General features: G+C 33.3%; 2 protein-coding genes across 6 annotated transcripts in view; one reads left to right on the plus strand and one right to left on the minus strand.

Annotated features, from left to right (window-relative positions):
- HDAC4 (histone deacetylase 4) overlaps window positions 1–23,242 on the minus strand; it is a 122,052-nt gene that overhangs the window by 97,244 nt on the left and 1,566 nt on the right. For 3 of the 4 annotated variants that reach the window (XM_085483388.1, XM_085483389.1, XM_085483387.1), the window contains exon 2: window positions 17,121–17,241. In XM_085483388.1, the coding sequence (XP_085339514.1) occupies window positions 17,121–17,157 (37 nt within the window). In that variant the 5' untranslated portion in view covers window positions 17,158–17,241. Of the gene's footprint in view, window positions 1–17,120; window positions 17,242–23,242 lie in introns of those variants that run through there. The other variant, XM_085483384.1, reaches the window with a different exon arrangement.
- On the plus strand, window positions 1,446–7,297 carry LOC114941085 (uncharacterized). 2 transcript variants are annotated; one of them, XM_029315943.2, is made up of 5 exons: window positions 1,446–1,621; window positions 2,416–2,891; window positions 3,428–3,706; window positions 4,374–4,661; window positions 4,739–4,932. In XM_029315943.2, exons 2-4 carry the CDS (start codon window positions 2,472–2,474, stop codon window positions 4,617–4,619), a joined length of 945 nt encoding a protein of 314 aa, XP_029171776.1. In that variant the 5' UTR covers window positions 1,446–1,621; window positions 2,416–2,471; the 3' UTR covers window positions 4,620–4,661; window positions 4,739–4,932. The 2 variants fall into 2 exon arrangements, with proteins under 2 accessions (XP_029171776.1, XP_029171775.1); XM_029315942.2 differs by lacking the exon at window positions 4,739–4,932 and adding an exon at window positions 5,690–7,297 and having other exon boundaries at window positions 1,447–1,621.

Below are 23,242 nucleotides of genomic sequence, written 5' to 3' on the forward strand. Positions count from 1 at the left end.
CCTCCTACGTTCTTTTTTCTTCTGCTTTGAGAATTCGCGACACCTAAGCATGGTGCAGATATGCAATGACAGGAAATGTCAATTTTCGACGTAACACCGGAGAAACATCCGCACGTGTCTATTCGTGAATCATGATGTTTTTCCGTGGAAACAAATAATTAGTTATTATTGAAGATTAGATGTTCCTGTATTACGCTTGAATTTTAATCATTACATGCCTCAATTTTAGCTATATGATAACTGAATATTTTTAAGCTATAATTTAGTAAAGAATTCCCAGTTAAAAATATTAGTTGTCGTAGAAAAGATTTAGACATATGATAATTAAATTTCAGATATAGGGACATCTAAAACTTAGTTGTGGTAGCTAATCTTTTTTTCTGTGTTCTAATATTTTTAAGCTATAATTTATTGTTAGTAGAAAATTCCCAGTTGAAATATTAGTTATTCGTAGCTAAAGTTTAAACATAATAATTAAATTTCAGATACATATACATATAGGGACACTTAAAATTTAGCTGCGGTAACTAATATTTTTTTGTATTTTAATATTTTTCAGCTATAATTTAATAGAAAATTCCCAGTTAAAAATATTAGTTACCGTAGCTAAAGTGATAATTAAACGTGATGATTAAATTTCAGATTTAATATAAAGAGACACCTAAAGTTCAGCTGTGGTAGCTAATATTTTTTTACTGCGTACGTGACCGACGAGAGTCTAACTTGGATTTACGATACAAACGCGACGTCAGAATCAACTTGACCGGATCACTTCGACTTGACTTTCTGCGACTTCGATTCCAATACCTCGTAAAATAAACCGCACGTGTATCGTTAATCGTGTGGCAGAAGCTGCGGATTTCACACGATCGCATTCATTTATAGCGATCGTAAAACAAACGACGTAAATATCCAACGAATGTATTTCATCGTTACACGATATTGAAGAGTGCGATTAGATTACTTAGCGCGATGTGTAAATATAGTAGCATTACTTGCAAGTTAATGTTGAAATATAGCAAAATAGATTCAAAACCTTCTCCATATCATCTATTTTTCGAGTGCTCCTAAAAATTAAATATCACTTACAAACAAAATCAGATCTCGATAAGATATACAGTTGTGACGTTTCAGCAAGAATGCGACGCAGAAACTTGTTTTTGAGATAAAAAAAAGTTATAAATAAACGCATAACAAAACACTTATCGTGCAAGTCTTTCGTATTAAATCGAATCTCAATCGGATTAGATTCACCGAGTAAACATCACGTAGATCTGGCCTCTCTATTGGATGCACTCGAAGAAAGTCGAGTGCATCTTGTCTAAATGACCACCCACGCCTGCAGTTTTCGAAAACGGCACGAAGCGGATCCGATGCCTTTTTACTCTCGTAGGTAGCCCCCTTTTCTCCCTTGAACCGGGGTGCCACTCGAAACGTTGGCCAAGCCGAGTATTTACGATACTGGGACGCGAATATCTCTAATTATAGACCGTTGCAACATCCTCTCTCTCGGCATATGCACGCGGTTGCATAGTGGGTGTAGTCCGGCAACCCATAAATTGATGGATGAGACGAGAGAATCTCTTCCTCTCTTGCCGACTCTAAAAATATATCGAAAATGGTAAGTGGATTCAATTATCGTTTGTAATTATTTTTTGCACGCTATTACAATGAAAAAAATCCCCATAGTCATTATCTGAAAGCAGTAATAATATTCACCCTCTTGGTAAATGATTTTTTTCTGGCGAAATTTGTGCGTTTTTATATATCTTTTTCATCCATTGATAATTTATATTTAAAAATTTTTTTCGAGTCAATCAAAATTCAAAATAATTTCTAAATCTTTTGAGATTACGACAGATAAGAACGGAAGCAAATTAAGATCAGATATAGAAATAGAATCAACTTCAATTAAAATACATTTGGGCCGGTTGTTCCAACTTATTAATAAATTTCACCTGACAGATAACATATATCTTCGTTTCCTTTCAGATAAATTTAAAAAAAAAGGACGAACATATATAAGCTATCTGTCGGGTAAAATTTATCAAGAAATTAGAACAATCCTAGAATAATAAAAATTCATTGGGGATTGTACGAGAGAGAATTTTCTCTTAGAATTTATCTTGAAAATTATGATAATCGTGGGACAGATAATATGAAAGAATTTTATAAAAGCCTCTGATTAATATTTACCATAATAAAAAATATTAACAATATACGTAATAAAATTAATCAAACATATTTATGTCTTATTGTGGATAAATAATATTTTTTATCGTGATGTAAATATTAATCAGAGAAACTCTAATAAATTGTCTCATAATTATCCTGATTTTCATTTAATTCTAAAATAAAGTTCTCTCTTGTGTATATACTACTTTCCACATTATGCGACATCCTATATATCTACAGATCTTCAACTCACGGCATCGATTGTCCCTCTCGAAAGACTGTCATTCGAGAAAAAAATGGCTACGCTGTTGACAAGAAACTATTTTCCATTACGAACGAAACGCTCGTCTAGGCGACAGCATGAATCCAATCGTCTTTACACGTGGTGCAACGATATTGGATGGTCGCGTGGATGGAGGGGCATCCTGAAGAAAAGTCTGGGCGTACTGGTGGGCGTGAGTGCCACCTGCGGAGCGCTTTTATATTTCCTGGACCGATCGGTTCGAGCCGGAGAACGAGTCGCGCACCTGCCGAGCTATCCCTGGGACTTGAATGGTTTATTCACATCCCTGGACCACTCGGCCGTCCGACGAGGATGGCAGGTCTACAAGACCGTGTGTTACGCGTGCCACAGTCTGCGCTACGTACGATTCATGGATCTGATCGACGTGTCGCATACGGAGGACGAGGTCAAGGCCATCGCCGCCGAGTACGAGGTAGATGGCAGGCCCGAATTTATTTCGCGAGCCGCTACTATTATATTTCCTCCTCGCAACTCTCTCGTAATTGACTTCCACGTTGTACGATATGACGCATAATTCAATTATAAGCCTGGCTTGAAGAAGAAACGTTTCCCGCCCACGCAAAAATCAGATTAACTTCGTGTATATGTATAGCGCGAGATATATGTCATTATACGGTATTATTGAATGTTTCAAAAATTCATCAAATAATAACAAAGCAAAAAAAAAAAAAAAAGAAAGAAAAGATACAGACCAGTATATAAGAATAAATTCTCTCGTAGCTTACATAAATCAGAAAAGAAAATAAATAATATACTTCTAAAAAAAGTTTTGAAAATGATTAGAAAAATTTCATGTTTTATGAGATTATTCAATAAAGTTAATCCATGGATGAATGATTTGTGTGTATTATCAAATTATATATTCATTTCTCATGTTTAATGTAAAATGTGTCGTATTAAATCAAAAGAATCTTGTTTTATCGAATGATATAATGTCAAAACGTGCAGATTAAAGATGGACCGGATGAAGAGGGAGAATATTATACGAGACCCGGAAAATTGTCCGACTTATTGCCACTTCCTTATTCGAACGACGAAGAGGCCAAAGCGGCAAATTTCGGTGCCTATCCACCGGACTTGACCTACATGATTTTCACTAAAAGAAACGGAAAGAATTATTTATTTTCCTTGCTGACGGGATGGATGAAGCCGCCGGCAGGTGTATCTTTAACCGACCAACAATATTTCAATGCCTACTTTCCCGGAAATGTAATGGGGATGCCACAGGTGAATATTACTCGATACATTTTATTATATATGTACGGAATTTGGAAGAAAAATCCCTATCGTTTCTTTCACCTACAAAATTCTCAGTCGATTTGGCGTATTTGACAAAGTTCAACCAATCGTTGCTGTTACTTCTGCAATCTTCAATAACACATTTATAGATTATATTTTTGTAATTTATGTTCAGATTAAAATTTTATTAAATTTTGTTTGAAATAAAATAAAATACATCTATATTTACATAATTAAATTTTAATATTTGAAAATCTTTAAATTTTAATAACTCATTGTCAGAATATTTTCTTTTGCTAAAAAAAGATCGGATCAACCAGAGAGAAAGAAATAGTTGAATATATATATATATATATAGATAACGACGAAATAAGTAAATAAAGCAAAATGTGATATAACCTTATTTAATATACGCGTGATATAAAATGTCATGTTTGACAGATACAATAAAGGTCTCCCAAATTATTCCCGTCATAAATTTGGGATAATGCCAAATGTAATTATTATATAAAGGATTCTGTCTTATCGAGAAAGATAGTATAGCATTTACATACATTATTAATATTTTAATAATTAATTTTCTAAGTTAATGGAGTTTTAATCATGCGCTCTAATGCTCTTCGATAGTTACATTATAACATAAAATCATGTTTAGATGCTAATCGAAGGAGCGGTGGAATATGATGACGGAACTCCGGCGACGACGTCGCAAATGGCGAAAGATCTAGTTGAATTTTTAAGCTGGACATCCTCGCAAAATTTTGACGCACGTAAACAAATGTTCATCAAAGTAGTGGGAGTCGGCTTTATATTATGGGCTTGTATTGGTCATTACATGAGATTCAACTGGTCGATATTAAGGAGCAGACAAATCGCATACGTACCCAAGGAAAAATATTAAGACATTTAAATGAGAATTATGCACCAAGTTGAGAAAAAATAGGTAAGTAAAACCGTTTCGATCGTAATTTATTAGGATAGATAAAAATTTAAACTTAATTAATAACGATATAATATTAGGTTCTTCTCAAATTCAAGTTGATCGAATATTTGCGTAATAAAGAGTAATAAAATATACGTAATCAAAAAAGTAAACATAGATTTAAACCATCTCTTCAGTAATATAACCGATGTTTGTGTACATATAATTAGTAAATACGATTAATTGTAAATACTAAAAATTCTTTATAAACTCCTGTAAAAAATAAAAATATCTAAGTGTATATCAAATAAAAACCATCGATAAAAATAAATGTTTATTTCAATTACAAGTTTAAATTTGACGTATAAAAAAGGCGTGATAAGTTAAATTGTTCAATAAATTTTTTTTTTTTAAATAGCAAATTCGATTTCAAGAGGTAGCGTTAAATTTAATTTGACAGTGTAGAATCGAAGTAAATTTGAGCTCGACTTGAATACGATGGTAGTACGAACCGTAATCCTTATTTAGAACCGAGCACACGCCCGCGTGTGGATTCAACAAAGTTGCATCAGGATATATATATACCTATATACGTGTTGTATATAAAAATGCGGTTTATAAATAGACACGAACGGCTTCGGGCGAATCCTGTACGCGTTTGAAGTCGCGCGGACCGATGCACGCGGAATGGTACACGTGCAAAAGTCGCGACGTCACACAAAGAACGATCGCACGGATGATCCGACTCGACTCTCGCTGCCGTAAGGCTGCCATAGTCGATAATCGCATTTCGCAATGCGCGGCCTTGACGATGCCCGTATAGTTGCCCGATCGGGTCGTCTAAAAATAGGAGCTCGCGCTCGCGCGCGTGCAACAAACATTAACGTCGTCTCTCACACGAGTCGTTAACTCCGGAATGACCGGTGGTCGGTTTGCGAATCCATCTATCTCGTCCCGTAATAAAATCTCGCGCCTACCCGCGACGCCTCACCTCACCGGCTATTTTTAGCCCGTATATAACCGCACATCTCTTTTTTTCTCTCTCGTAGGTTGCGCGCCTCTCGATCGCCTATGATCGACGGCAGCAAAATAGAATGTCGAAAATAATATCGGGCGCTTCGACAAGGTCTATATATAGGAGATGATGCGTCAGTGCAGCAACAAGTGAGGCCCGCGGGTGAAGGAGAACGACGAAGATGACGCGAGGAAGACAGGACGAATCGAAAATATACGGAACGATGAATGAAACCTCCGCATTGACGTCGCCAAGACGTGCCAAGAGATGTTGAGATTATATCCGACTCAGGGCGGGACCTGGGCTTTTTGAATGCATCTTTCGAAAAATAGCCGCGTATACACCCGAGGACATATCTCCGAGTATCATCGATCCTCTGGGAATTCTCGTTTGTATATCGACGTGACATAAGCTGGCGCAATTTCGACAAGAATAACTTGTCCGCGTAAATATACATCGGTCGAAGATGAAAGCTCGATATTATCGGGGCCCGGATAATAATTCCTCCATTTGCAGTCAATTCGCGTCGAATGAAATTAACATAAACGTTCTTTTATGTATAGCAAAAGATGCCGAGAAGAAGATTAAATAACATGTCAGATTTAGCGAAAACCAATTATAGAGGTAATTCGATGTTATTTATATATATGTATACCTCGTACAAGGGAATCACTATTGATAATCTAATTTTGGGAAGGATCAAAATAATGCACATACACTGTGAAAAAAATGGTTATTTTGACCAAATCTTTCAACTAAAGATTATTTTGTTAAACGTATAAAAAAATGTAAATTAAATATATCAACAAAATGTATATTTGACTTAAATACTAATATATGTTCAATTAATAAAATCACATATCACGATTCTGATGTATAAATATATATATATATATATGTATATCTGGTACAAAGAAATCACTATTGATAATCTAATTTTGGAAAGGATCAAAATAATGCACATACACCTTGAAAAAAAATTGTTAATTTGATCAAATCTTTCAACTAAAGATTATTTTGTTAAACGTATAAAAAAATGTAAATTAAATATATTAACAAAATGTATATTTGACTTAAATACTAATATATGTTCAATTAATAAAATAGTAATTTAGTTGAAAGGTAAAGTTAACAAATTTATTTTCAATGTGTGAAATTTTCTCTCTTTTAAATCGAGCGATTTGCATATTGATCGTGTCGTATAGATGCAATAAAAATAACGTGTTTTCAATCAACACATGTATGGATCGTGGTTTATTCTTACGGGAAAACAATTTTGGCGCGCAACACGCTAATCCAGACATGTGTAACTTACTACGCGTCGCGTTTATTTCAAGAGAGATGGGAGATCTGTTTTTAAATGAGTAAAATACACAGTCAACGAAAAACGGTACGAAAGAGGAATGTCAAAATAACACTGCTCGAAAAAGATGTAATAGCGAAAGAGCTGCGAAAGCGTGTGAATCAACAGTATAGTTAAAGTTATGTTTTCAAGTATCGACGAAAACAACTCAACCCATCGAAGGAAGAGATGTGAAATGTTCAAAACAACGATTTTTCCGAAACATTTTAAGTATCATAATATCATATAAAAAGCACTTTATATCTTCGGCTTTAAAATAAAGATAAAAGTGTTAAAAATGTTGTTCATGTTTTTCATATTATTATATCGAATATTTTATATTATTATAGCGAATATTTTCATAATTTGTGACATAATATTTTTTTTTAATATTTATAATATTATAAATATTATAAAATTTCATTATAATATTATAAAATTTAAAAAATATCAAACACTAATTTATTTACGTTTAATTAAAGAAATAGAAGCATTTAATTAAAGAAATTGAAATATCCTTGAATATTTTATATCATCGAGAAAGAGTGCTTTTCTTTTCACAGAATGATTACTTACGTATAAGGGTCGGCTGTAAGCAAACTCGCGGAAACGAAGGTGTTTCTCTCATCGGGGATTCATATAAATATATCGAAATGCGCGCGAAATACACGTGGACGCGAAAGACGGATCTGCTTTTGAATGAAACCTCCGTATTGACGTCACGCGGACGCGTCGCCCATCGTTATCTAAAGAGAGATGCTTGTTTTGCGAAATTTCGCGGTATTTCGCGCGAGTTTGCCAAACGACCCCCCAACAAACCTCAAACCCGGAGAGGGCTTACGTCGAGCTCTCAGAATAGTGAATCCCGGTCGGAAATAGCCTCGCACTTTCGGTAATATGGCCATATGGTTGCGGCCGCGATGAAAATACGCTCGCGAAAACGTCGAAGCACGCGTATATATCCCCGCTTCAAAACGCTTCGAGAGAGTAGATTCTGCTAAATCTCCAATTAAAATAGTCTTCCGACAAATAGCGATCGCGTAAATTCATCGAGGGGCAAAGTCATATTTATCGTAATTCTCAAGGACTGGCACGTGGATCACGTTTAATCATTAAATGTTTATTTATATCTTATTGTGGAATCTGAGAAATGCGGATGAGTATGCGAGGAACTCTTTGCCGATCGCTAGAAAAATTATTTATGTAATTATCGCGCGCAGAATCGATCTTAAATTTCAAAGACTTTAAATCATCGCAATATTTTTTTTTGTGAATCGTACACGTTTCCTAAATTTATTCCGTAGTAAATATATTATATATATCTAATATCTTATTATATAATAAGTTTTATTAAAGAGGACAACGCATACATTTAAAATAAATGCAACAAAAATTGCATCTTCGTATTCTCTCTCTCTCTTTCTCTCCCTATTTTACCTCTATTAGTTATTTTTCTTTTAGATATGACAAAACACTTGGACTAAACAAGTTTCTATCGCGAATAATTCCAAGTCTTGTTCTCGGGAATTTACTTGTCGGTTAAATTTAGCCCGAGCGTGTACTTAACGATCTTAAATGAGTCTTCCGGGACGTCGCGTTGTCAGCTACGATCGAAGAAAATCTTGGCACTTTCAATCACACCTTCGTCGACACTTAGGAGTTTACGAGCGCTACAATTTGAAGAAATCACGGCCGATTATCCGGCCGTCTCTCATTTCCGCGCGTCAACATAGACCGTTCGTTAAAATAGAAGATCACGCTATCCTCTCGATTTCACTCTCAACATTCTCCATCTTCGCCATTTTTCGTTCTTTTTTTTCTTTACCTATCACGTTTACTTTCGTACGTATCGGCAAGCCGGTATTTTACGGTTGATGCGAGTTGGTCTACATAGTTAGTTTAAGGGGTTAGGCCACTGTAGAAATTTCAAAAAATCGTTTTTTTTTTTTTTTGCTTAAATGATGCTTTAAGATCTTAGAAATAAGAAAAAAAAGGTTTTATAACGGAAACAAATTCCTAAGTGTCATTTTTGGAAGTTACATAAAACTTTAAACGCGTTTTTCTCGAAATCACTTTTTTCAAACTGGGCGACCTCATAACTCCCACAAATCTTGACCGATTTACTTCAAATTTAAACTGTAGCTTCTAAGATACATTTGTCAGCGAACTACGTACGGATTTTACGTTCCGTTGTAAACTTTTTTTTTTACAAACAATTTTGTGCAAAATTTTTCGTCAAAAAATGAAACTTTTTCTTCAAACTTGTGTCATTTTTACAAAAACAATTATTTTTTAATTTCCGTACGTAGTTCGCTAGCTAATGATATAAAGAATTAAAAAAAATTTGGTTTTTTGTTCTACAGCAAAAATTGGAGCAGCTAGTAGGTCGCCCGTAAGGCACTGTCCGAAACGAGTGGTCATCGTTGCAGAGCTCTGTCACCGCCATTTTGTAAAAAAAAAATGCAAAAAAATTTTTTTTATATATTTCGAAGTATGTAAGATTAAGTACTTAAAAAGGATTTTCTATCACTGTTTTTGTTTTATAGTAAAAAATTATCAAAAATAGGCCTTTTTTGGGCGCTCTACAGTGGCCTAACCCCTTAATAGGCTAGGAGAGCGAGTCGCGGTCAGAGCAGAGTGGAAACCATTAAAGTCTCGTTTCCAGCCGTTTATTCGGATCGAACCCTCCTGCTCGGACATGTACATCGAACGATGTAATAAAAGGATAACTCGCGCAGTTCTTTCGTCGACGCACGGAGAAAGAAGCGTAAGAACACTTCTTCGTTCCGGCAAACTTTTTGCTAGAAAGATTAGAAAATGACTGTTGCATGATGTACCGTGTCAAATAGTTTATAAAGTCTTCGGTATTCTTGCGCGATTCAAAAATTTATAAAGTTTCTACAGGAGAGCTTTTACTGCGCATTTTTTACCTTTCGCGAAAAAGGCTCCACGTTATTCTGTAAATCATTTTTTATTTTATATGTTTTTAATATTCTTTTATAATTTATTGAATGGATTATATAATACATTATTTTATTTTGAGTTAAAAGAGTTAACCTTTTTTAAAATCTTATCCTCAAATAGATGCTGACATTTTATTGATGCTTACACGTTTATACTTGAAATATCATCAACTATTTGCATCTCCAACTCTTCATAAATAGAAACATTATACACGTGATCTGTTTACATTAAAAAAGATGAGCTATTTTAATTTGCGAATAGTATAAATTTTAATGAGATGTTAACATCTAAAAAAAACTCTACTGGCAATGTATTAATTAATTTCAATGAAATATTTTCAAAACCGGTCGAGATTTTAATACCAGTCAGGTCAGATTAAAAAAAGAGTAAAAGAACAAACTCGTATATCAATTAGACTATTTTCAAACGATGCCATCGTTCGTCTCCGGAATAGAAGATCCGCCGCACGATTTTGCATAATAAAATCGTTATCGCCATGTTTAACGCCGTGTGCGAAAGCACAACGAGAGAGAGAGATAGCCGAGCAGTGTTTATTTCGGCAACTTGGCACAACACTTCCAATTAATAATAGTCGTAAACGTCTCCCGCATATCTCGCGGTCGGACAAACAATATATTTCTGTCAGCGACAGCTCGATCTGTGGGAGGTCTTGTTGGTGTCGTAATAATCGTTATCGTCACCAGGTATAAACCTCCTAGATTACCCCTTCTCGTCCTCGGGAGGAAGAGTAAGATATGGAATTACTATAAATTTGCACCAGCAATAACATCCCACCAAGTGTCAAAAATTATTAAAATTTTTTATTCGCGTATTACAAATTTGACAAAAGTGTAAAAATGGATGTACTTAAAAAACAAATTTTCTAGTCTTCTCTCGTATTATATTTGTAAAAAAAAAATAATATATTCGACTGTTTTTGTGTATAGAGATATCTGCAGCAGAGGAAGAGTAAGATATGGAATTACTATAAATTTGCACCAGCAATAACATCCCACCAAGTGTCAAAAATTATTAAAATTTTTTATTCGCGTATTACAAATTTGACAAAAGTGTAAAAATGGATGTACTTAAAAAACAAATTTTCTAGTCTTCTCTCGTATTATATTTGTAAAAAAAAAATAATATATTCGACTGTTTTTGTGTATAGAGATATCTGCAGCAGAGGAAGAGTAAGATATGGAATTACTATAAATTTGCACCAGCAATAACATCCCACCAAGTGTCAAAAATTATTAAAATTTTTTATTCGCGTATTACAAATTTGACAAAAGTGTAAAAATGGATGTACTTAAAAAAACAAATTTTCTAGTCTTCTCTCGTATTATATTTGTAAAAAAAAAATAATATATTTGAATGTTTTTGTGTATAGAGATCCTCTGCAGCAGAGGAAGAGTAAGATATGGAATTACTATAAATTTGCATTAGTAACATCCCACCAAGTGTCAAAAATTATTAAAATTTTTTATTCGCGTATTACAAATTTGACAAAAGTGTAAAAATGGATGTACTTAAAAAACAAATTTTCTAGTCTTCTCTCGTATTATATTTGTAAAAAAAAAATAATATATTCGAATGTTTTTGTGTATAGAGATATCTGCAGCAGAGGAAGAGTAAGATATGGAATTACTATAAATTTGCATTAGTAACATCCCACCAAGTGTCAAAAATTATTAAAATTTTTTATTCGCGTATTACACATTTGACAAAAGTGTAAAAATGGATGTACTTAAAAAACAAATTTTCTAGTCTTCTCTCGTATTATATTTGTAAAAAAAAAATAATATATTCAAATGTTTTTGTGTATAGAGATATCTGCAGCATTTTAGTCAAAAGCAAAGTCTCTCTCGTCGCGATCATTCACGGATTGAATGTCCGCGTTACCTTAACCGGTCCACGGACATCAGTGCCAGGACGTTCTCTCTTCATTCATGTGTAGATAGACCAGAAGAGTTCAGGTAGCGTCCTCCAATTTCGAGAAAAGAGATGTATGATCGTCCGCTCCTCCTTCCTCAGAAACAGAAGGAACGGGGCAGAAAAAGAGAAGGAAAACGCGTGAGCTGGCTTCGAGAGAAACATCATCAGCTTCTTACCTAACCGACAGACTGCCAGTATTTCATTCATATTATTATCCTGGCCCGGTAATATTTGCTTCGAGTTATTTCTGTTTTTCCGTCACCTCGGACTCTTTCAAGATCCTCCTACCTAGTCGATAGCATTCGATCAATGGGCGACTGATTCGTTCGAATGTATACTGAGTGTAAATCGTACGTAAACTTGATTATCCCAATTATGTTTATTTATAAAAAATCAATTTGAGAAAAAAAGAATAAAAAAAAAAAACCAATAATCTCGAGTTTGATATACAAGCTTATGCAAATTACCTCGAGACAAAAAAATTACATATCAATAGTAAAAATAATAACCAGAGATGTCATCGAGAGTATCAAGCTGCATGATTCATCGACAATTATTATTTATTTTAACAATCATGCATTACGTAGATAGATTGTATTATCTGTCACGAAGTTTCAAATCTCGGGCACTCATTGCGAGGTTTCGCAAACCGAGAGCACTACGTAAACGATGACGTATATATCATTCACGCGCTCGATCGAAATGATTTAGTGTGCGATGCATCGGGGGAATCGTCAAGCGGAATCGACGGGACGAAGAAAAGAGGGTAACATACGATGCCTGCCAAAATCAACGGGACACGGAGCTCCACCAAAGTCAAGTTCGAACGTCCTACGCGAACGCGAGTGTCGAAGGTCACGGAGAGGAGACGCGATTCGGTGCTCATTGATGCCGGGCGATTAATCGAAAGAGCAGTTGCAACACGTGCTTCGAGATCGTCGGAACCACGCTGGGAGAGACGCAGCTCGAGTTGAACGATCTCCTCCTCTTTCCCGATTGTATATGCATATATTATTTATTTTGTGCGTTGGGATCGATAGCTCGATCGAAAAAAGAATGAAATTTAGATTTAAAATATATCACACGTTTAATGAGGATAATTGTGTCGGATGATATCCTATGTCGTTTCTTAATTGGAGAAATAAAAATCAATGTTGGAGATCTCGAGAGAGAGAAGAGTGTAAGATCAAAATGATATAAATAAATGCGTATTGTATTTAGTGTACTCAATATTTCAAAATAATATTTCTTAAACTTTTCATAAAAATAAAAATCGCCCAATTTTATGAGGAAAAAATTGAAACAATTTCAGAATACTTATATATTATAAAAATTATACGTATGAATTTATAAGTATCATAAGCATTTTTAGACTAAAAATAAGTGAGAACAATTATGCCGAATATTACTTAATTGAATAAATAAAAATCGATATGTCGCTAAGAATTTCAAAAGAAAAAAAAAGAAAGAAGAATGTAAATCCAAAATATTAATATAAATAAATGCGTACTGTACAATTAATGCGTATGATATTTAAAAATAATATTTGTTAAACTTACTATAAAAATCAAAATCTCTTAATTTTTACGAAAAAAAATTGCTTGGAACGGTTTCGAAATATATTATAAAATATGAGTATGAGTTTATATATATAATAAGTATTATGAGCATTGCAACAAATAATACATATTATCTAATGACATAATAAGTGTACTTAAACATTTCCGTGGTTTATTCTTAAATATGATAAAAATTCTATTTCGAATCTAGAATTTATTAATAATATTTGTAAGAATTTCATAAGATGATGAATATAAGGTTTGCATTGCTAAAACGATGCAAAATAGTAAGAGTTTGCATCGCTTTAGCAATTCATCATTTTATTTATGTTTGTCGCTATTATAATGCGAATAATAAAAATACTGCAAAGCATATGCTTAGTAAATAGAACGCATCTCTCACACACCGACGATCTAGTTGATGCGATCGAGCACCCAGTATCGGCAGTGGTTACGAAACGTATAACGCAATATGGCGTTGGCTAAAAATAGTAGCGCACTCGATATGTGCAAACTCACCTCATCTCCTCGCTGCGCGCTTCATTAGCCTGACCGGCTGTGTTATTTAATGCGTCCGTGTGCATAAAATTACGGATGAGCGTCGACGTTGCTGATCCTCGCAAATGACATTGCATCACGCTCGTATCATCCGAGGCGCGGAATGATGGACGTTTTGCGTTCCTCTCTTTCTCTCTCTCTTTCTCGTTAAACATTATATCATTTAAACCATTGAATAATATTCCAGCAACAATTTCGTAACAAATTTGACATTGAGTTTTCTGCATAGTAACAGTATGGGATAATAAATCATTGGATTAGGTACAAAATTCTATTTATCTATAATTTGTAGAATTTTTATTTACATCATTAACAACAATAAATGTGTAATTGATTAAGTTTCTGTAACACATTTTATCCGATTGTCTATACATGTCCATAGTTTTTAATTTAACTTGTAAATTGTGTGTAATCATTTTTTGTAATTTAATGGTTCAGGGAACCATATCTTTTGTGAAATTGCTAGGTAAAATAATTCGCGATTTTCATATTATTTTCATAATTAAAAAAATTTTGCCCCACCAAATTTTGTTGAAAAAACTTGCAAGAAAGTGTGTGTTTCTTCAAATTTACATAATCGCAAGACATCGTACGTAATCTTTGGATGGTCTTACGATATCTTGTACGTCGATATTAACAGAATTTCCCCAAAAAAGCTTTGACGTCATTTAAACCACATGTCTTTTATAATACATTTAGATAATTAAGATTGTCCCCAATTTGTCTTTGCGTGCATCTCTCTCGGGCCGCGATAACGTTGTATACGTCGCTGTGTCCCATCACGTTGCATGGGTCATCGCGGCGCGGCGAAAGTACATGTTCTCTATTAATATAATGCCGAGCGTATATGTACATACACGCGGCATGGCACGGAATAACCGCGTGCATGCAAAATTAAGCAACAAACGCGCCATTCTCATGTGAATACGCTGATACCGTCCGTATCCGACAATAATATTAATTATTATTTCATTGTAGATTAGAATATTAATGTTATAATCTTGGCCGTATCAAACAATATTCCAATAAAGTGCTCAGCCTGATTATACGATATTCGGAAACAAAAATTTATTTTGCGATTTTTTATATTAAAAAAAAAAAACATCTCAATAAAAATGTTCAACTTAAAAAAAGAGTAGAAAGCCATTAGAAATATTGCCATTTAATAATTTAATAAATTGGTGAATGTTAATAAATAAATTTAATATATATGTATATGTACACGCGGAGAGAATTTTACCTTAGAATTTATGCTGAAAATCATGGTAATCGTAGAATAATAGGGTATTGGAAGAATTTTATAAGAGTTTCTCTGATTAATATTTACCACAATAAAAAATATTAATATATTTTATATCTTATTGTGGTAGATCTTAATATTTTTATTGTGGTAAATATTAATCAGAAAAACTCTTACAAAATTCTTCCAATACCATATTGTCCCACGATTACCATGATTTTCAGGATAAATTCCAAGAGAAAATTTTCTGTGTAGAGATTTATGAACGTTATTAAATTATAGTATATATATTGTTTAAATATATGCAATATTACATTTTATTATCTAATAGTTATGTATATTTTGGGTGACATTTTTTTAAATAAAAATCTTTTATTTAAAGCTTAAAAATTCCGAGTAAATATATCTTGCGCGCTTTTGCGATAATTTGACACTGCAAGTTATCCGGACGTTACAAATATGAACGTTATGCATTACGTCGCATTGCATTTCAGTATATGAAACGTATCATCGTTGTCGTTGTCGCCAACACTATATAGTGGTCGAATCGTGCATTTCGGAGCGACTGTCAGGAATTCGCGCTATGTAAGCGGCATTCCGGAATTCCTGGCACAAACGGACAGACGCGTGTCTACGCGATTCGCGCAATATTTTGTTCCTTTATCCGTGTTGATTCAATGTTTTATTTAATCATCTCATTTAACCGATCTTAATCGCGTTTAATTTATATCAAATTCAGTCTGTTATTCGCGCGTTCGGGACATTTATTCTCTCGTTCGTAGTACGCTATAGGCACAGTTATTATTATAAAAAACGATTTCATACTTTTATGACATGTGTCCTCTCTATCGCATGGTGCATGATGTGCATCGGTTACAATCTTTTTAAATTGAAATTGTCGCCAATGTGCGTCACTCAAAAATTTCACAGACGAAATGGAACCAGGCTTTGAAAAATATTGGCGAAAATATTGCGCACACAATTCAATTCGCCGCGAGGCATTTTTCTGTCGGCCACGTTTTCCGAAATGTTTCCGCGCGTGTTATCCTTCTCCGTCAATTGAAAAAGCATGTACAATAAAAAAATGATTATTCAATGCGCAGTTGATAGATGCGAAAATTATGACCGATTATGCGAATCTCGTAAAGTGCGTGTTTTCGTATAAATAACGACAAAAACACTTTTTTTTATGTAATCTTTTTACATACATACATTTTGCATTTCATTTCATCCGAGTGCCGTGCAATCATAAAAATTATTTATATTTCATAGAAATAAAAAAAATGATATAATTTTAATGAGCTCGATGCTTTAAATACAGAAAATTACACGTTATATGCTATATAATGATTTTAACACATAAATATAACGATTCTTGCAACGTTTACAGTATTGTGAATTGAACTTATCGGAAATGAAATATATTTTCCATTAAAACTTTAATTTTTTGTTTTAATCTTATTATTTTATCAATTTTATTAAATTACTTTTTTCACGAGTTACAACATTAATCAGACTTCAAATATGAATTGAGATTTGACACGAAACCGCGATATTCCAATTTTCGCATAATGTAATGCGGAAATTATATTTCCTGACGATTCACGATTGCAATCATCAGTTGATATAGACTTTGATGGTGAGAACCATCAAATTTCCAACCAATAAATATCTTTTCAATTCAACCATATAATTATCCAACAAATAATAAATGGAGAGAGAAAGAGAGACAAAACGGTTCTATTTTTTCGCATTGTTTCATCGCTCTATAGAGTCATTAGATTTCATTCCGGTGATTAAGCAACATACCGCAAATAATTAAAAGTTTTTCTACCTTCTATCTATGTAAATACATCTGTACTCCTACCTTTTGCCGCACTCGTCGACGGATGCTCGCTGGTCATCCTGGAGTTTGAATATCCACCGCGCGGCACATTTACCCTCTCGGGACGTCCAACCGTTGTTTACTTCGACATTGCGTCGGCCTTCTGAAAAATAAGAACAAATTTGTGATATTAATAGATATAGAAATAATTCAAAAGTTCAAACAATATTATTAGAAACAGCTGATATATTATATACGATGTAAAAAAATAAAAACAAGGCGAAGCTGGAGATTGCATAATCGACATATCAGAGTTCAATGCGACAATATACATTATAAAAGAATTTTATAATTATTAATTTATGTAAATTCAACGCGCAAAAACATAGCATATAAAAATATATAATGGATCGTAACGATAGCTATAGATGCATTTCGTAAAAGATGAATGATTTATCCGCGATGGTCTTGATGTTACATTTTAACACAGATTCAATTAGAGAACTGTGAGACACGTACTGGACCTTCCCCGGATGACACACCGGAATTTCTGTTTGGCACTGGCAGAAGGAAGTCCGTCGTTGTCATCTGGATATATTTATATCAATTAGAACACCAAAATCGTGCCGCAAAAACGAAAAACGCGATTTGTTTATATGAATTATATGTAAACCCGAGCACAAATTCTCCACAATACTCCCGTATATTTAATTTTATCGATAAATAAATTTTATATCGAGCAAAGCCTGACATTAATTTCGACACCGATTGTTCATATAATTATTTTACGCAATCCAGATTTATTTTTATATACTATTTATCATATCGCATATCGATGGCACATTTTTTTGGACAATTTGAAGACTAAGTACCAAAAGTCGCAAGTCTTAAAAGAATATTTTTACATATTTTCCCAAGTACAATATATTGTCCGTTTGAGAGAAAAAAACATGAAAAGAAGAGTACTTTGATACTTTTTTACTATATCACTGATTTTCGCGTATAAAAAGTTTTACATAAAACAACTTTAACTTTTCGACATATAGTCTATCTTTAAGTGTTTCTTCTTCTAAATACTTACTTACTTACTTATTAAAGAAATCGAATTATTAACGCCGTGTGCAATCGAATAAACAAAATATCAAAAAAGCATCGAGAAAATCGAGTTTGTTAAAATCATACTGTTTTTTTTATTTCTACGAACGTGAATAATTTTCATGATTGCACGCAGCATTCAAAATAAAATGCAAAGTGTATGTAAAAAAAGTCACATAAAAATACATTGTTGTTGCTCACGCTTGAAGTTTGCATAAATCGGTCGCAATTTTCGCAATTTCCATCATTAGTAATATATTGAATAATCATTTTTCATTGCGTGCGCTCTCTCGATTTTATTGACTGAAGTGTGACCCGGGCGAAAACATTTTGAAAATATGACCAACAGGATTGTCAGAAAAACGCTGCCCGGTGGCGAATTTATGTTTGCATAGTGTTTTCACGAATATTTTTTAAAATCCTGGCTTCGCTTCGCTTGTGAAATTTTTGGGTGACATATATGGAGACTATTTCAATTTGACAAGATTGTAACCGATGCATCATGCAGTCCCAAAGGACACGTGTCATAAAAGAATGAAATTGCTTTTTAATAACTATACCTATAGCAGAATCGAAGTGAGAGAACTGTCACGAATGTGAACAAAAACAACTGATAAATAAAAGTTAATCAAATGAAATAAGACTGATAAAATTAAACATGAAATAAAACGTTAAAAATAGCTGCGTGAGATATTCAAATAATACAAAATATCGAGCAAGAGAAATATTCTAAAAATCTCTTCTTTCTTTTCTTCACAAATTGCGATATCAAACTAACACTACCTCCAACCAGCTGACCCAGTTCTCAAGTATAATGTCCTAAAATAGAACGAAGCGGAACATAAGATCGGGATAGTGCGACGAGGAATCTGTCGTCGGATTTCTCGATGATCGTCGGGACTTTCCTGACTTATTTACGCCGAGACAAATCGAGCACGACCAAAGACAAAATAGTTAAGAGATCCGAGTAACCACTCGACAATTTTAGAAACTAACGATTTGACTAAACTATTAATCGCTAATATCCATTTAATTTCAATTCAACGATATTATCGTCGTCAACGGATACATATCCGCATAATTCTTTTTTAATTTTTCAATCGTATATGCACGAATTACTCGCGCAGAAATGAATCATAGAAAAATCAATCAAGATAATTGCTTTATAATTTGAAAGATAAACTTAATTTCTGAGTATCATAAAATGCAGTATTTAAAATCGGGGATTATGGATCTTTCGTTCAAAGATCTTATCGTCCATATAAAACATATGAATTCAGTTTTATTCAGTCGGCAAATTTCATTTTGCAAATCACGTGAGCGAAATTAAAATCTATTAGGAATAATTTGTAAGAGAGAAACATTGCCTTCGGATAAAAGCACAATTTGCGGCAGTCACACGAAAATATCCCGCGATAAACCGATTTAATTAGGATTCGAGTTCGTGAGGTGAACTCGAATAAAATCAGCGGTCACGCAGCTAATAACCGTCTGTCCGTAATAATTTGATGGTTTGCCCTCATCGAGAGTATATTTTAGATTGGGCAGATTGTATAACGATATCGAACGAACGTCGACGATATCATTAATTCGATAAAAATCCATAATTCGATAAAAAAGGAATCTCGCGATATTGACCATTGTTTCATGACAAACTAGAGTATTTCACTTCCGCGCGTGGTATAAAAATAAGCTGTTCGATCGATCATAATATGTGAACATATATACAAACGCGAGAAATATTTCTTTGGTGTATGTATTATATGCATAAGCTGAAATTTTATTTAATTTTAGCTTTATTTTTTATTTTAATTGCCAGTATAAAAAATCTCGTTTTATTAATTAGAGTAAATTGAAGAAAATAATAATAATAATAATAATTTGATACTCGCATGAAATTAAAATGATAATGAGAGATATAAACAAAAATCGAAGATTAACAAAATAAATATAACATCAAATAATATTTTAACATTAACTTTTAAATAATATTTCATTAATATACGTCAATTTCTAATATTTGCAATATTTTACCTATGCCTCCTTGATATCGATAAAACGTAATTTGTCGCGTTATATTGTCACATTCATCATTTGACAATAATGATTTATTATTAATAAAATGGAATGTAATATACACTCCGGGCAACCATTAAAATCATAAAAATTCACACTCCTATCCCCATGATTAAAATGGATCGTTCGCGAAACGGAATGATGGCCAATATATAGAATTTTATAGAAAAGCGAAATAACATTTTATCAACGTGCAATCCATTTTTTTTTTTTTTTCAATAAACCAAACTGTGTCGACGCTCTGAAAAAACTAATAATACGTGCAAAATAAATATTTCATTTCTGTTCGCGCGCGCACAGTTTTACTGTCGTACAATTTTGCATGTGTCGTCGTAACCGTGATAAAAATAAATCCTACAGAATTAAGAGAAAGAGAGAAAAACAAAGGACGAGAGGGAAAGAAGACATGAAAGAAAAATGTGGCTATTATAGAATTATCCAGTGTGTGGCATTACATAATTATATATGGCATTATACAATTATGCACTGCTCCTAAAAACTCTTCAATAATGTGATTGCCTGCTTATCGGACGCTTGAATTTGATTATTACAATTATCTGTGATTATCAATTTTATTTTGGGTCTATTCGTGCTCTTGACAGTTGGATATGTATCGCTGGTGCATCTCCCTCGCGTTGGCACATATCTGATTTGAAATAATTATAGAGCAATATACGTCGGCTGATATTCAGTTGTGTTGATTAAAACGGATTGCACGATAATACAATTAGAATAAAGGAAAAAAAGATCGGTACAAAAAAAAATGTCACGTTACGTTAGAATAAATATTTGCGTGGTCGCGCAAAAGTGCTCTCTTTAAAATATTGAAAAACAATTTTGATAAGTAAAATTTTTCTTGTATGTATACATAGACGCAGCGAGATGTATCCTAAGCTAATTATCGCGTATCACGAATAAACATGAAGATAATTTTGCTTGAACGCATCGAAATTATATTGAGTTTCAATGAATATTTACACGATTTTATACCATCGGCGCCATTTGCGTAATAACAGCTGATAAAACGGCACGATCTCTCAGGTCTATCTATAGTTGATCATTCGCGCGATAATCGTTCTTACGACACGAAACGCAAGCGGATGTAATCGACGGCATACTTGTGAAAAAAATAAAAAAACGTAAAATGATGGATTTAATCTTCAAATAACATCTTATACATACGTGACTGACAATTTCTATCGATCGATTTAATTACAGCTATACATATTAATATTATTATGTCATCGGCAATATTTCTCGCTCTTATAAAATAATAAAATACGTAATATATCGTGTTGCAAACTATAAAAACATTTTCGAAAAAGGCTCGAAAGAGAGAGAAAGGAAGTAAAAACAGTGAAGCTTTATCGATCCTCCGTACGGAGTTAATTGGACGCAACACTTATTGCTTAATAAAAGCGGGATGTATATATATTTATAACTTGAGCTTCCCTATAAATTCTGACCTATAAGGATATTAAAAATATAACAGCCGCGACACACGCGAATAAAAAAGAGGATGTAAAGGTTAAGTCCACTCGCTCGTTCCGTTCATGGTGCAACATACGTTATTGCCGGGCTGAAATGCTCGGGAATCTACGCGATGATAAACGCGAGCGCAAAAAGTGCAGCTCGCTTTTTTATCGCGATGTAACACGACGCAACGCAATGGTGCGCTTGTAAAAGCCGCGCCACGCGGTGAGTATCGCGACGCGGATTAACAGAGAGGATTGAATAGAGGATTAATTATCTCGCGCGCTCCGAGAGAGATAACGGACGATCGTGCAAAAAGAGAATTCCGCGCGCGATTCCGAACGCGGATTCAAAATGTTCTATCTTGCCTGTAGAATTTTCCATTTTTTTCTCTCTTCTTTTCTAATTAACAATGTGCGTCTACATTTATAAATGCTTGTAAAAACATTTTTAGAATTTGAGTTTCAAAGTTGCTTAGAGTTTAGACTCAAAACAATTTTTTAATTTATGTACTTTAGATCTTATATATTTTATATATAATTTTTGAATATTTTTTTATTCGAAATATATATGCGCTAACTAATTTATGTTATACACAGAATTTTCCCTTAGAATTTATCCTGAAAATCATGATAATATGATATTGGAAGAATTTATAATTTATAAGTTTCTCTGATTAATATTTATCATAATAAAAAATATTAATATCTACCGCAATAAATTATAAAATATGTTCGATTAATTTTACTATGTATATATATTAATATTTTTTATTGTGATAAATGTTAATCAAATTCTTATAAAATTCTTCCATATTGTCCCACGATTTTCAGAATAAATTCCAAGAGCAAATTCTCTGCGTGTATTTATATATAAGTGTGTGCTTATATAATGATTTATTTGTATTATTTAAAAATATTTATCAATTTCTGAAAAATAAATTTATTTTGCAGATTGAAAATTCGTGCAATAAATATATACATAAGTATATAAATAAAAATATGAAATATACATAGAACATAGTTATATTTTGCGCATTTATGTAAGTAGGTATATAAACATAATTAAGTGATAGCATTTTTTTTCAAACTCAACACATTTTTTCGATTTTGTACATACTTGATTAAATCCAAAGCAGGTCTAAAATGAGAATCTGTGTAGAGTAAAACAGAGAGGGAGGGAAAGAGGTAAAATTTATATGAATTATACAAAATTATTACTCTCAACATAAATATTTTCCGTTTCGAATAAATGCCATTTTCATCTCTGAAATATCTGAATATTTCAAAATTATAATTGTGTGTTGACCCTACAGCGCGCAACGCTTTTGTTTACATTTATACATCACTCGCTAAAGGTCAGTTGCTTCACGGATGCTCGTGCGATTATCTCGAGAGAAGCGAGCGCAGTGTAATAATATATCATAGTGAATGCATATCGATAGACTGAGAATCTCATTACAACGCAATTCCATGCGACCGTACCATTAACCCTTGTAAAATTACGACGAGAAAGAGAGA

The sequence above is a fragment of the Nylanderia fulva genome, unplaced genomic scaffold (assembly GCF_048542155.1).
Source record: "Nylanderia fulva isolate GAGA-0341 unplaced genomic scaffold, ASM4854215v1 Scaffold25, whole genome shotgun sequence".
NCBI lineage: Eukaryota > Metazoa > Arthropoda > Insecta > Hymenoptera > Formicidae > Nylanderia > Nylanderia fulva.